Below are 14,121 nucleotides of genomic sequence, written 5' to 3' on the forward strand. Positions count from 1 at the left end.
CGACCGCCACACGTGTGTATGTATGTATGTACAAATGGGATATACACATGTGCATGCAAGCTCACACATGTTAATGCTTTCCACTTCATTCGAGTGAGGTGCGTGGGAACTTCAGGTTTAAAGGAGATCCGCCACTATGCAAACGAACTCGGTGCAGGTGGTTTCAGTTGGAAACGATAATTATGCAAATTAAGATTAACTTTATTTTAAATTATCTTTCCAGGATCCAGCTCTCTCTCTCTCTCTCTGAAGATGCTACCATGCAGACTTTTCTCTTTCTATTCACCCCACCCTCTCTCTACTCGGGCGTGTCATCCTTATGAGTTTCTCTCTCTCTCTCTCTCTCTCTCTCACACACACACACACACACACAGGCGCCCGCGCGGACGCACTCGTTACATAACTTTCCATCACGATTCACGCTCCCAAGCCCCACCTTCGCTGCAAGTATTTTGTTCCTTCGGGTTTCAGATTCTCTGTATAGGTACCGCAGCTCTATTTTGCCCGCCTCTTCTCTTGTATCGCATAATTGGCTAAATACTTTCATTCGCCCCAAGTTCTTGCAGACTATAGCAGTGGAGGTCTCCATAGCCAGAGCCACGCATTACTGCAGCTTGGCAAGGTCACCGCGAACCATTCTGTCGGGGGGGATTCTATTCTCTTGCGGATGTACCTGGCATGGCTGTTTTCTGGCTAGTATTACATCGATGTTCCCATAGCCTGGCAAATTGTAGCTGTGGCTGGGCTCAGAAATAAATTGTCAGCTCCTGTTTAACAAGGTGTACATTGAAATGTCATTTGCCAGAAGGTCGTCTCTGCCATGTCGCCACACAGTAATTTTCTGCCAAACCTGAAGCTTACCATAGCCTGGGGCTTCCGTTTGCCTTGTCAAGGTTTCGCTATTACAGAAAATCTATTTTCTGCAGGAGGTTGTTATATCGAGGCTCCACACAGACATCAATATTCAAGGATGTGTGGCAAAGATATGCACGTTGTGCTGATATGCAGAAGGCACACACACATGCGACCACTGAAAGCCTATGTGCAGGATAATCTCGACTGAGACAGGATGTACATTTCTTTTGTTTGTTTTAGTCGCGTCTATGCAGGCAGGAGGGCCAGACCGCTGTCACAACAGAAACAAATGCGGTAGGCAAGCAATATGAGGAGCAGTTGCACCAGCTGTTTTGGCTTACATGGAAGGTCACATGTGCCAGCAGGTGTTTCATCTTCTGATGTAGCTTTCTCCGAGCATTCGTCAATCGATATTGGGCATATTGAGGACCATTCAGACGATTTTTCAGCAGAAGCAGCAAGGAATAGAAAGAGCTTGCGTGCTTCCATCTGCCTCAAGCTTACCGTCTTTGTTGGTTTCCTGGTAAATACATCTGCTTTGACAAGAGCTTCTTTTATTTCAGTGCCTGCTACTTTGTTTGGGTGTGGAGGGCTGGTTGGTCCGCTTCGACAAGCTTTCAAGAGTTTAGCGAATTGTAGATGATTGTTCAGGGTCATTCTTAGGAACTGCTCTAGTGTGCTATGTTCATTCTGGGCTTATGAACACTTGACAGTTCTTGGACGTTATCTCATTAATATTAATCCATTCAATATTGTAATTGATGTGGATGCAGGTCGTTCTTGCGTCTGGAATTCCTGCATTGGTTCTTTGGTTAAAGGCACATGAACAACTTGTAGAAGAGATAGATCGCAGGCTTCTTACCGTCTCAACTCTTCGTCAGGAGCAGCTGAAAGACTACTTGATCAGTGAAACTGACAAGGCAGGATTGATAGCAACCCGCGTTTTAATCAACAACTATCTATCCAATAGGGCAGGAAGCAACAAGAGCTTAGCAGAGTTTGATTTGAAGTCCGCAGTTTCAGTGATATCTGACTTTTTACATGCGGCTGTGTATGACAGTGAAGGAGAGCTTGTGATCTCCACAGGAAAACTTGAATCTCAGAATCTTTTACGTCCGGGAGACGTTGCTGCCCTTCAGTCCAAGAAATTGTTGTTTGGGTATCCCACTCAAACTTCACGCGGATGGGTTTACAACATTTCGACTGCAATCTACCGGGTACTGTGGCGGCTTTTATCATGTGTTTTGCAGTACTTGAGCTTCGATTTTTACAACAACTCTGTTCTTTTAATTGCTTTTCTAAAAAAGCCATGCACAATCGGATGTTAGTGTAACTTTGTCAAGACGTGTATCATGTGGCAGCTCGTAAGTGATCATTTTGTTGTCACTGAGAACCTTTACCTTCTAGAAGGCTAAGATGTGTATTATGTGGCAGCTTGTTAGTGATCACTTTGTTTTCACTGAGAACCTTTACCTTCTAGAAGGCTAAGATGTTGTCCACTTGCAGTTCCTTAGAGTGTAAGGTTTGTGATTTTCTAGTGTGTCTTGATTTTTTGTTTAGTGCAAGTGAGTTCTTCTTGGGAACAATGTATGCAAGGGTGTGGGTGCCAGCTCATAAGTGTTATGTAATATAATCCGCCACCAGCTTCTAGTACAGTTGCAGATGGTGAAGACAACATCTGCAATTTGAACTGGAAGTAAATCGAGAGGGTTAAGGTAAGAGAGAAGAGATACACCGCTTGGTGCTAGAGCTCTCCAATGCAGGAGAGAGTCGACGGACGTGAATTGCCACAGCTAGCCCCCACGTTATTGGAATTTGAGCATGTAGCCACCGCTTGTGCGATACACTTTGGGGATGGCCCAACTTAAGAGATGATTGTTAATTTCTGGCCTTGAATTTACCACAGCTAGCCCCTGTGTAGGTGTTTTTCCAATTTCCATGTTTTTTTTTTATAACACTTGAGAGGGCTTAGCGACTAGATGCCCCCTTGTGCCATGCTCTCTGGATAAGGATTTAAAGTGACACCATGGGTCTTTCTATAGGGCCTAGGCTCCCTCTTCTAAAACATAAGTGAAAAGATAAAGCACAGATCAGAAGTTTCGCAAAAAGAGTCCTAATAGCTATTTTCTGAAGATCGAAGCGTTTTGACCCTTTGGCATGTTACGGTTTGTCGCTTTTTGAAGGTGGCACATTTTCAAGAGGTAGCCGAGTGGGCCAAGAAATTCAAACAACCCCTTTCTTTTTTTCCCCTTGGTTTTGAGAAGGCCCTGATGTGGCAGAAGCGGTTCCATAGCAGTGGCTCTTGATGAGGCAGGACTGTCACATGGCACACAGGGGGCAGCTCAAGTGAAACTGGCTGGCCTGTAGATGTGGTGAGAGTACGTAGAGGACTTGAAAAAAAAAGAACCCGACTCTTAGTGAGCTCGCACAATTGCCGTCCTTGATGTTACATTCCATATAGGAAGCATCTCCCTTCTTCTATGCTAAGTCTTTAGCTAAGAGGCTGCCACCTTCTACTTTCGCATCCTCGCTTTGTTGGAGATCTTCATAAAAGCATCATCCTGAGCATTATGAACCAATACTTATCCAAATATGCGGTGACCTTACCACTCTCCTTCTGGAATAGCCTATCCTGTTCCGTTCTTTTGTCCTTTTTGAAGTGCAAGCTATCTCTTCGAGAAACATACCCATATGCTTCAATGTGGACTTATCTAAGAAGCTGCTGTTGGCAAAGGTGACTTCAAACTTCCTTCTTTTATTGTCATAGTCGAAAGCAATGCCCCTATCTCTAGACTTAAGTATCTTCTTAAGAGGTCAAGGTTACTCAAGGAGAGTGATTAGGAGGAGTAAAAATTGGAGAATAGGATGCAAATCAGAGACTTTGTTTTGGCTTCTCTTGAGCATTCCGCTCTTAGAATTCCTTGAGCATCTTGCTCCTAAGGCCGCATGCAAGGATTCAATCTTCTGTAATTTTGGCGGAGAGAAGTTGTTGCATCTATGCAAGCTAACTCTTCATATCTTGGACCTCTTCTTTCCTTGTTATGTCCCTAGGCATAGGATGGACACCTGACGTAGGTGACATCATACATGTGTGGCCTTTGGCCAAGGCAATTGGGGGATTACGAGCTGTGATCACCACTATTGGGTATAGACCTTTGGTAGTGCTTGCCCGGATACCCTAGGTAAGGTGTGAGCTAGTGGTATGGGACGCCAATCCTTGAGGTATGGCACTAGGTTGAAGTAGATGGGTGAGCCAATTAGGCTATAAGGGAGGCGATGTGGTAGTATTTAGTCAATCCTTGAGGTATGGCACTAAATTAGGCTCTATGGGAGGCAATGTAGTATTTAGTCAATCCTTGAGGTATGGCACTAGGTTGAAGTAGTTGGGTGAGTTAGTCAGGCTCTATGACGAGGTTAGTGGGGATGTCTCAGTATTTAGTCAATGCTATGCATGATGGAGCTGGTGGATATATTGTCTTGTGGGTCTACCATGAAGGTGAATCTGGGCTTATCGTGGATTGATCCAGGTATATTTTTTACTCGTATAGCGAACATGCAGACTTTAAAATTGAAGGATTTAGTCAATGCTATCCATGATGGAGCCGATGGATATATTGTCTTATGGATGACTACCATGAGTCTATACCATGAAGGTGAATCTGGGCTTATCGCGGATTGATCTAGGTATATTTTTTACTCGTATAGTGACATGCAGACTTTAAAATTGAAGTTTTCGTCAAAGTTACGACCAGTTGATACCGTGTTCATTTTTTCTATCTTTCGTGGTGCATATGCCTTATCAACTACCTCTTTTGTGCAAATGTTTCCTATTCAATGCTTCTTTTAGTGCTAGGCTTGATAATGGCTGAGTCTGCCCAACATCTCTAGAGTTATGACGGAAACTTAGTACCTGTATCGATGTATGCTCGTGTGTGTGTGGTGTGGGGGCATATTTTAGTACCTAGTGCTACACCCACTACTGGGTACTGACGGTGTTACTGGGGATGTCCTAATATTTAGTCAATTCTATGCATGATGGAGCTGATGGTTATATTGTTTTAAGGATGATTTTACCAGGAGTCTATACCTTGCACTTTCCTTTAAAGGTGAATCTGGGCTTATCGTGGATTCACCTAGGTATATCTATGGGAGGTGAGTTAGATGACTATCCCTTATACTTTTTTTTGTGCATGTTTGGCTTGAGTCATGTCATGTGTGCAAGAAGGATCCTTTGGGAGCAATAACACTAGCATCAAAGAAACTTTCTACCCTTTCCTGCGTGGCATGGCGACATGCACCAAACCACTAAAGCCCATGGAGCGGTGATAGCAAGTGTGATAGGCCCACTCTACTCCCAAATAGGGTGTCGTGGAATATAAGTAGCGAGAGAAGTGGGTAAGGGGGGTATGTGCAAGCTGGTGGTGGGAGCCTGTGATATGTCTTTTCTTTTTTATTTCCCTATGGATTCTATGTGTGGTAGTTGATGTTCAAATCAATCTCAGCTTGGATGGGCCTCCACTTTGGTTGTGAAAGGTCCTTTGCACCGAAAGAGGTCTGGCTGTGAAAGGTCCTTTCCACCGAAAGAGGTCTGGTTGTGAAAGGTCCTTTCCACCGGAAGAGGTTTTGTAGCCTTGACGACCGAAGGCACAATTTACCTGTAGTGAAAGGTCCTCTCCACCGAAAGAGGTTTTGTAGCCTTGACGACCGAAGGCACAATTTACCTGTAGTAATGCACTGTGCATAGCTGTTGAGACAGCCTTGTAGTACCTTGAGTATGCCAATCTTTGACACGTGATAGATGAGCTTCTTCTTCAGCTATCACCTAGCAACTCCATAGGTGTGAGTTCTGTCTAGGAGCTGAGAGGGGATGTTAAGAGTGTCACTTCTTTGGTTGTCCTATGGGTGGACCTGTTAGTGGCCTAGTATCTCTTAGGGGCGCGGTTAAGGTAGTTGGAGCTGATTTATGGCTGTGCCCAACCTATGTGAGGTAGTTTCTCTCCATTGGGTCATTTCTAGAGGCCTAATCCGGGGCTGTCAAAATGTGGACTAAATTTCACCATCGAATGCAACTTGGTGATTTAGCATGTTGGCATCGGACCAGAAGAGAGGATGAAGAACCGAGCTGGAACTGCAATGGATCCACCTCGGGCGGCAACAACTTGCAAAATGGCGTGACGACGTGACAACGGGACTGTGTGAGCTTTTGGGTGTCAGTTTTAAAAAGAGTTGATTTCTGGTACTTTTGCTGAGAAAACGCTGGGAAGCCCGAGGGTGCTTGTCGGTTTGCTGCAATGCTTGCCCTTCTGTGTCCCTGCTTCTTCTGCCTTTACTGAGTGCCCAGTGGGTTTCTTTCATAGATTCTTTGGCAATTTGCCCTACCTACTTTCCAACAAAAGTCACTTATTAATAAATAAGTGAAAAATCATTATTAAATAAGTGAAAAATGTGCACGTTGGCAAAAAGGGTTCAATGCTCTGAAAAATGCTTATGCTAACTAACTGTGCAAGAGAGGGTATGCAACTGCGACTGGCTTGGGCATTCACGTCATGTTAGAGGCTCACAAAGTGCCAAGCTAGGTCCTACGCTAAGACTGACACTAGACTATGGCAGAAGCATGTACACGTGAGTTGCCTTCACCACTACAAGAGTATTTCCTTTCCAAACATGGAACCACTATGCAAATGCTCATGGACCACGCGGTGTCACAAAGTGATGATGTGGCTGCCCGAGAGCATTATGGAAACCCTAACCCTAACCCTAACCCTAAAAGGGCAGCAAGGCAGAACCTGTGTTGATGACGTAGCACCGTACAACCTCATTCCGGAAATTGCGGCGCAAATTACGGACTGCGGCAGATCTGCTTTTTCTCTACGCAAAAAGAGAGAGAGAGAGAGAGAGAGAGAGAGAGAGAGAGAGAGAGAGAGAGAGAGAGAGAGAGAGAGAGAGAACTCCATTGCTTTATTTTCTGAAAGCTCAAGAGAGCGCTTGTGAGAGAAAAGACCTTTTGCTTTTGATTTGAAGCTTTTGGGGCACTGTTTTTTGGCATCCCTTGTAAACAAATAACTATGTGGTTTGGGCTCCCACTCGGTAGAGCATCTGGACGCAGAGTCTGAGAGTGAGACCCGAACCACTCTTGTACTTTGAACACTGATAAATACAAAAAGAAATACCGAAAGGGGCGCCAGTCTTTGGGGCCAATATCTCTAGGCACGGAACTCCGCCGGGCCAGTGCAAATGTATTGTGAGCTGTGAACTGTTTTGAAGTGGTTATTTGGTGCTGCTGTGATTGATTCTTGACTTGGAGTGTCAAAGTCTGTTACAGTGGTATTAGAGCACGGCCGATTTCTCTTCTATGGGAAATCCGATCCCAATTTTTTTTTCCGTAGCACCTATGGCTTCACGCTAGGATCAGTCGACTCCCTCTGCATCCGGAGGTGTGGGCAGGGATCACAACGAAGATTCCGGCAAAGAGTATGGCCCGCCTCGGCCTACTCAGGCGGAGCGTCGAGAGATGGAGCGTCGTCAATTGATCGGCGATGCAACAAAGATGATGCTCAATTTTGCGAAGGACCCAAAGTTTGCAAAATATATGAGCGAGACTTCTTTTCAGGAACTGCGTGCGCAGTGGCAGAAAACCACAACCCCACCCCCGATACCCGCTCTCAAGAAACCTTCTGCTCACAAGAAATATTCAGAGAAGGAATTAGAAGAGGTGGTTGATGCACGGATTGCTCAGCTTTTTGACGCGCAGAACAAAGCTAAAAAGCACAGCAAAAAGCAAAAGAAAGGCACTGATAACCCGAGTTATTTGGGTCGTCAGTGGACATTTGATAAGGCAAAGAAACTGAAGAAGCGTGTTCGATTTGAAGGAGTACACAATTCTTCTTCTTCTTCTTCTTCTGACAGTTCTTCGAGCGAAGAAGACCGCAAAGGCAAAAAGCGAAGCAAGAAACAACGTTTCGGAAAGGGCAAGAAAAAGACAAAGAGGTCTAAATCTCGCCCAGTGAGTGATAGTTCTAGAGAGGACTCGTCTAGCTCAGACTTTGATGACAACAACTTTTATGCAAAGAAGAAGAATTTTTATAAAGCCAACCAGTATGACTTTCTGGAAGATAAAAGCAAGAAAGTCCGAGAGTTTAAGGAAGGTGGACAGTCAATTAAATTTGACACTTTTTCTGGTTATAGAGATGCTTCGAAGGCTTTGTCTTTTGTACAGCAGTTTGACATTGTTTTCGCGGGAGGACACTACTCAGAGCACTCTAAGATTCGGAGATCTGCCTCTTACTTTAAGGGGAATGCTTGAACTTGGTGGTCCACGCTTCTATTAAACAGGACTACGCCAGTTAAATGGCTGAAATTCAAGAGGATTTTTTATTTCTTCTTGGCTGACTCGAGAGTATGAACGTGATATACGAACTGCTTGGAACCATCTTCGGATGACCAAGAAGGATACAGTGGACTCTTATTGCGAGAGATTCTGGAGCTCTTTTCACCCGCGTCTTCATTTAAGAAGATCTCGATCAGGGAATAGATTGAGCTGTTTACCTTGGGTCTACCTACAGAGATCCGAGATCACTGCTTGGAACAAAAGTCAGCTTCCATTCAGGAGTTGATGAGTCATGCGAAACCGGGTTTTGCCATTCACTCGGGCAGTTTGACCTACCCCCCAGATGAGATCATGACACAAAGAGTCAAACAGACTTCGAAAAATGAAAGTAGAAAGAGAAAGAGCAACCTAGAAAAGAAGGATGCACGACCCAAGCTTACTCCTCAGGAGAGAGCTCGCTACATAAAGGAGGGGAAGTGCTTTGAATGCGGAGAAACTGGGCATATCTCCGCGAAGTGCCCTAACAAGGCACCGAATGAACAGGATGAAGAAAGGCCAGAAAGTTGTAAAGCAGCTGAGAGACGTGGCAGAAAAGGCAGATAAAAAGCAGAACTGGTACCACATTGCGTGGGGCCTAAACCGAATCAAATGAATGAAAGTACAAATTTGCTCTTTTTAGGGCAAAAAGGAAAGATCAGGAAGCTCTTTCGATTTGGAATTACTCCCGACAGGCTGAGGCCACAGGCGGAGGTAGTTCGAGTGGCACCCGGACGGGATGTTGCCATTACACCAAGCATTGGCAAACTTTGTTTGCAATGACATGGGTGTTTTGGGCACGCGGAGTTTTACGTAATTGCCTTGGAAGGTTGTGATGTTCTACTCGAAATCCCTTGGTACCACAACAACAACGTCGTGGTTGACTACCGGGCTGAGAAAGCGACTTTGACAAATGAAGGGCTCAGAGATTATACTTGATGAACTTCAGTTTCTTTACTCATTTTTTCATTTGGGAGAGAACGGAACGATGGATGAAGGTCGAATATGTTTTGACCTGAACAAAAGAACGCCAAGATTTTTCTCCACACTCATGCCGATTGCTTTTTCAGAGGGCGTGTTAGGCGAGTTACCACCCGCTCATCCCGAGGATCATTTCATTGGTCTAATACTTGGAAGCACAACACCGAACCGGCCACCTTACCGTGTGAGCCGAGCCCAGAACGAAGAGATTATGAACCAAGTGAAAGACCAATGGTCTTGTCCAGCCTAGTACTTCACCGTATTGCTCTCCAATTTTGTTGGTTTTGAAGAAAGACGGATCTTGGAGAATGTGCATCGATTATAGAGCTCTCAACAAAATCACCATCAAGAACAGATTTCCGATTCCTAGGATCGATGATATACTCGACAGATTACAGGGATCCTCGTGTTTTAGCAGGATTGATTTAAAGAGTGGATATCATCAGATCCGAATCGCGTCGGGAGACGTCTACAAGACAGCCTTTTGGGTTATTTGAGTTTTTGGTGATGCCTTTTGGCCTAACCAATGCTCCTGCGACATTTAACTGGATGATGGACAAGTTTTTTCGAGAGTACAGGCTATTTGTTGGCACTTTCTTGGACGATATCATTGTTTTCTCCAAGAATGAGGCTATGGCGGCTATCCATGCTCTTATTCAGTGGCGACATTACCTTTCGGAGCCGATTTTACTATTTTCACAAATGAAGGGAGTTTACGCTACTTCTTGTCACAGAAGCAGCTATAAGAAAAAGCAGATTCGGTGGGCAAAACTTCTTGTCACGGTTTACTTTCGGATCGTTCATGTGCAGGGACGGAAGAAATTGGTGGAAAATACTTTGTCCCGAAAGCCGTTGGTTCTGGCTATTTCTGCGATACATCATAGGAACTTTGAGGATATGGTCGGTCAGTACGCCACATAACAGATTTTGCAGATGTATTCATTTGAATACAGAAAGGGGAGATAGTAGCGGATTATTCCATTCAGGATGGCTACTTGATGAAGAAAACCATGTTGTGCGTTACACAGCCGTTGAGGGAAAAGGTTCTAACCGAATGCAATTGGCCGCCTTTTACGGGTCATCGCGGCATTGCTACCACCTTGGAAGGGGTAGAGGGATACTTCTTTTGGCCGAGACTCAAGAAGGATGTGGTCGAGTTTGTGCGCAATTGCTTGGTATGCCCGAAGGTCAAGTTTGACAGACATAAAGCACAGGGATTGTTACAACCTTTTACCCATACCCACCCGCCCTGGGAAAGTATTGCAATGGATTTCATCTCCCAAGAACACAGCGTCGACACGATTGTTTATTGCCCAGGTCTTCAGATTACATGGCATGCCTGAGACGATTGTCTCCGACAAGCACCCCACCACGTTCACGAGTTTGTTTCGGATGGCTATTTGGGAGAACTTAGGCACGTGGTTGCAGTTCTCGTCATCGTTCCACCTGCAAACTGACGGGCAATTAAAGATTGCTAATTCGGTGGTATTGGATTTGTTGAAGTCTTCTTTGTTGGATCAGAAGACTACTTGGGAAAGGTTTTTACCTTTGGTGGAATATGCCTACAGAAACACGTTTCACTCTTTGATGGGGAAGGTGCCATTTGAGATTCTTGAATTTGCTACGAAGGTTTTACTCTTGAAACCCTTTCGTAGCACGAAAGATAAGATTTTTCTTTGAAGCCGACCAGCTCACGAGGGACTTGGTTCGGAAGGCTTTGCAGAAATTTCGGGAAAGACAGAAAAAGACAGTAGATTGCCATTGTCGCGATTTGAAATTGAAGGAGAATGATTGGGTGCTCTTACATTATGGGAAGGCACTCTCGAGAAAGAAAAAAAAAAGGGAAAGGAGGAGCTTCTTTGAAAGCTTAGCATGAGATAGTGTGGACCTTTCCAGATATATGATATCTCCTTTGGACTGAAGCTGCTAGAATACTTGGAGGATACACAATGCATTTCATGTGAGTCTCTTGAAAGCCTTTTGAAGGTGATGTGCCCGATGATGGGAAGAACCCGAATTGGACGAAAATGAGCAGATACTCGTTCCAAAACAGAAATTGGCACTGAAAGAAAGAAAGAAGGTAAAGCGAATTGACGGTTCTTGGTTAAATTCAAGACCTACTTCGCAATGGATGCGAAGCGAATGGAGGAGGAAGACCTAGCAGATATTCCTCGGAATGTGAATCTTTACCTTGAAGCTTTTGGTTTAGCATAGTCTATTCCAAATGGAACCCCGAAGTCAGCTTGGCCGGAGGTCTGGTGCGGCGGGTTTGCACAAGAGGGGAGTTACTCCGCTCCTTTGTCAACAGATGCCTCGAATTTTTGAATTCTAGAGTCACTGATGTCTCTTTGAGCTTCAGGGATACTGATATTTGACAGTATTCTACTGGATGATTTTATGAAATGGAATTCTTGAATATGATACTGATTTGTTCTTGACTTCTTTTTAAGTACAGGAACTGATAGACGAAATGACTGCAGCATTTTGGTCTGATTGATCTCGAATAGACATGGTTGCAATAGGGGTTAGTCAATCGGACATCGCTGAGGTCTCGATTGGAAATAGATGCGATTGCTAACTACATTGCCGGTAAATCACGGTCTAAGATTTGAATGAATGTTGAATGTCATGTGATGTCCTGTGATGTTGTGTGATGTGACTGTTGATTGGTACATGCGCTAGATGTGTGTTTCCTAGTACGTAGGTACTAACAGTCAATGTCTGCTAAGACGGTTTATGGCCTCTGTCTTTTTGCAGGCGTAATCGAGGGCGATTACAATGCTTTCAAGAGGGGGGTATGCCACAAAGTGATGACGTGGCTGCTCGAGAGCATTATGGAAACCCTAACCCTAACCCTAACCCTAAAAGGGCAGCAGGGTAGAACCCGTGATGATGACGTGGCACCGTACGGCCTCATTCCGGAAATTGCGGCGCAAATTACGGGCTACAGTAGATTTGCTTTTTCTCTACGCAAATTGCAAGGAGAGAGAGAGAGAGAGAGAGAGAGAGAGAGAGAGAGAGAGAGAGAGAGAGAGAGAGAGAGAGAACTCCATTACTCCATTGCTTTATTTTCTGAAAGCTCAAGAGAGCGCTTGTGAGAGAAAAGACCTTTTGCTTTTGATTTGGAGGTTTTGGGGCACTGTTTTTGGCATCCCTTGTAAACAAATAACTATGTGGTGCTTCCACTCGGTAGAGCATCTGGACGCAGAGTCTGAGAGTGAGACCCGAACCACTCTTGTACTTTGAACACTGATTAATACAAAAAGAAATACCGAAAGGGGCGCCAGTCTTTGGGGCCAATATCTCTAGGCACGGAACTCCACCGGGCCAATGCAAATCTATTGTGAGCTGTGAACTGTTTTGAAGTGGTTATTTGGTGTTGTCGTGATTGATTCTCGAGTTGGAGTGTCCAAGTCTGTTACACGCGGCACTCAGCCAGAAGCTTATGAAGGATAATCTTGTTTTTTAGTCTGAAAAGATCCAAGAGATTTTTTCGAGAGATAAAAACGACAAAACCTATCTACTTCTAGAGTTTGAACGAGTCAACTTCAACAACAACATATACGATTTACTCCAAACCAAAGGGACTCCCAAGTAAAAGGCTCGATGTTTTGGATGTTTTTAGACACGCCACAATCTCAACAAAATGCTAATAGATAGACCAGCTAGAGAGCAATCTCTCACCAAGAAAGAAAAGACTATGGTTAGATTAGTTCTAGAAATTTGTGCACCAACTCTTTCAGACTCCTCATAACAGTTATGCAGGGCCTATGGAAAAATTCAAAGCGAGGCGGCTGAGCTTGTTACTAGAGACACTACTAAAGTTACATTGCTTTTTGCTTCTGACTACTATCCAAGGATACCACAACAAAGTGGACTTCCAGGTGGGACATTGTGATACATTCTTGGGCATGCAGTGGCATCATTAGAATGACACTACCATTGCTTTTCGACAATGAGTCATTTTACTACAACAGGTTGGAAAATCAGTCACACTTTGAGTCAGATTGATGGAGGGCTCCTTTGAGTGAACTTGTCTTTGGTTGTATTATGTATATAAAGACACCTTGTTTGAGAATACTAGAAGGCATTGTCTGAACTTGTCTTATCTTGTTTGGACCTGGTTGAACCTTGTTTGAGTACTTATTTGAGTAGTGTTTGAAGATTTCGTATGGATTTGTTAAGTATCTAGTGAACCTGTTCGAGCTTGTTTGGACTTCACGAATTTTTGCTTTGAGCTGAGGGAGTAATGGTGCCTTGAGCAGATTGACAAGGTTATTTTTTCCTACTTTGAGCAAATGCTTCGAGCTGCTACCGATCAGACAAGAGCTTAGGCTCCATACAATGGAGCTGTTTGTCACAAAGTGTAGATGTGGCAACCCTAAAGATTTGACCAACTTACTGAAGTCGACAGAGGGGTCTAAAACCTGGAAGCAAAAGAAAACCTCTCAACTTACAGAGCCTGGCCAAGGGGCCTTGAAACATGATTGAAGACTTCGGGGTTAGGATTTTTATTCTAACTCTACCAACTTGCAGATCAGCATTGGAGACTATTTTACCTTCTCTTTAGGGTTGGTGGGTGTTTCTTGACCCTGGCTTGGGAGTCACGATTGTTGCGTAGCAAGGGACTCTAGTTTTGAGCATTGCTGAGACTAGCCATCATGGACGTCGCATAAGATTGGAGTTAGAGGGTGAGGCACCACGTGACCAGCAGTTGAGTGCTAATTGGCAGCCTCCTAGAGTGGTAGGCTCTTTTTACAGGAGATCCTGTGTTGACCCTAGCTTCACTACTAAGGAGGCACCGCTTTGGAGATTTGGATTTGGTAGGGAAAGCCCCTTGTTTAGTTGGATGAGGAGCCTGGTGAGTGGCAGCGGCCTTCATTGCCCGATGATGGTAGTATGAAACCGGCCTGTTTAATCCA

The 14,121-nt window shown here is 44.5% G+C and overlaps 1 protein-coding gene across 2 annotated transcripts in view; it reads left to right on the top strand.

Moving 5' to 3' along the window:
* The first annotated feature begins 303 nt into the window (after positions 1-303).
* LOC147433025 (uncharacterized) overlaps positions 304-14,121 on the top strand; it is a 148,738-nt gene continuing 134,920 nt past the window's right edge. The window contains exons 1-2 of one of the 2 annotated variants that reach the window (XM_086492776.1): positions 304-1,378; positions 1,629-2,072. In XM_086492776.1, the coding sequence (XP_086348902.1) occupies positions 1,163-1,378; positions 1,629-2,072 (660 nt within the window). In that variant the 5' untranslated portion in view covers positions 304-1,162. The remainder of the gene's footprint in view (positions 1,379-1,628; positions 2,073-14,121) is intronic. The other variant, XM_086492775.1, reaches the window with a different exon arrangement.

Source organism: Adiantum capillus-veneris, chromosome 20, assembly GCF_014529385.1.
Source record: "Adiantum capillus-veneris isolate H3 chromosome 20, ASM1452938v2, whole genome shotgun sequence".
Taxonomy (NCBI): Eukaryota; Viridiplantae; Streptophyta; class Polypodiopsida; order Polypodiales; family Pteridaceae; genus Adiantum; species Adiantum capillus-veneris.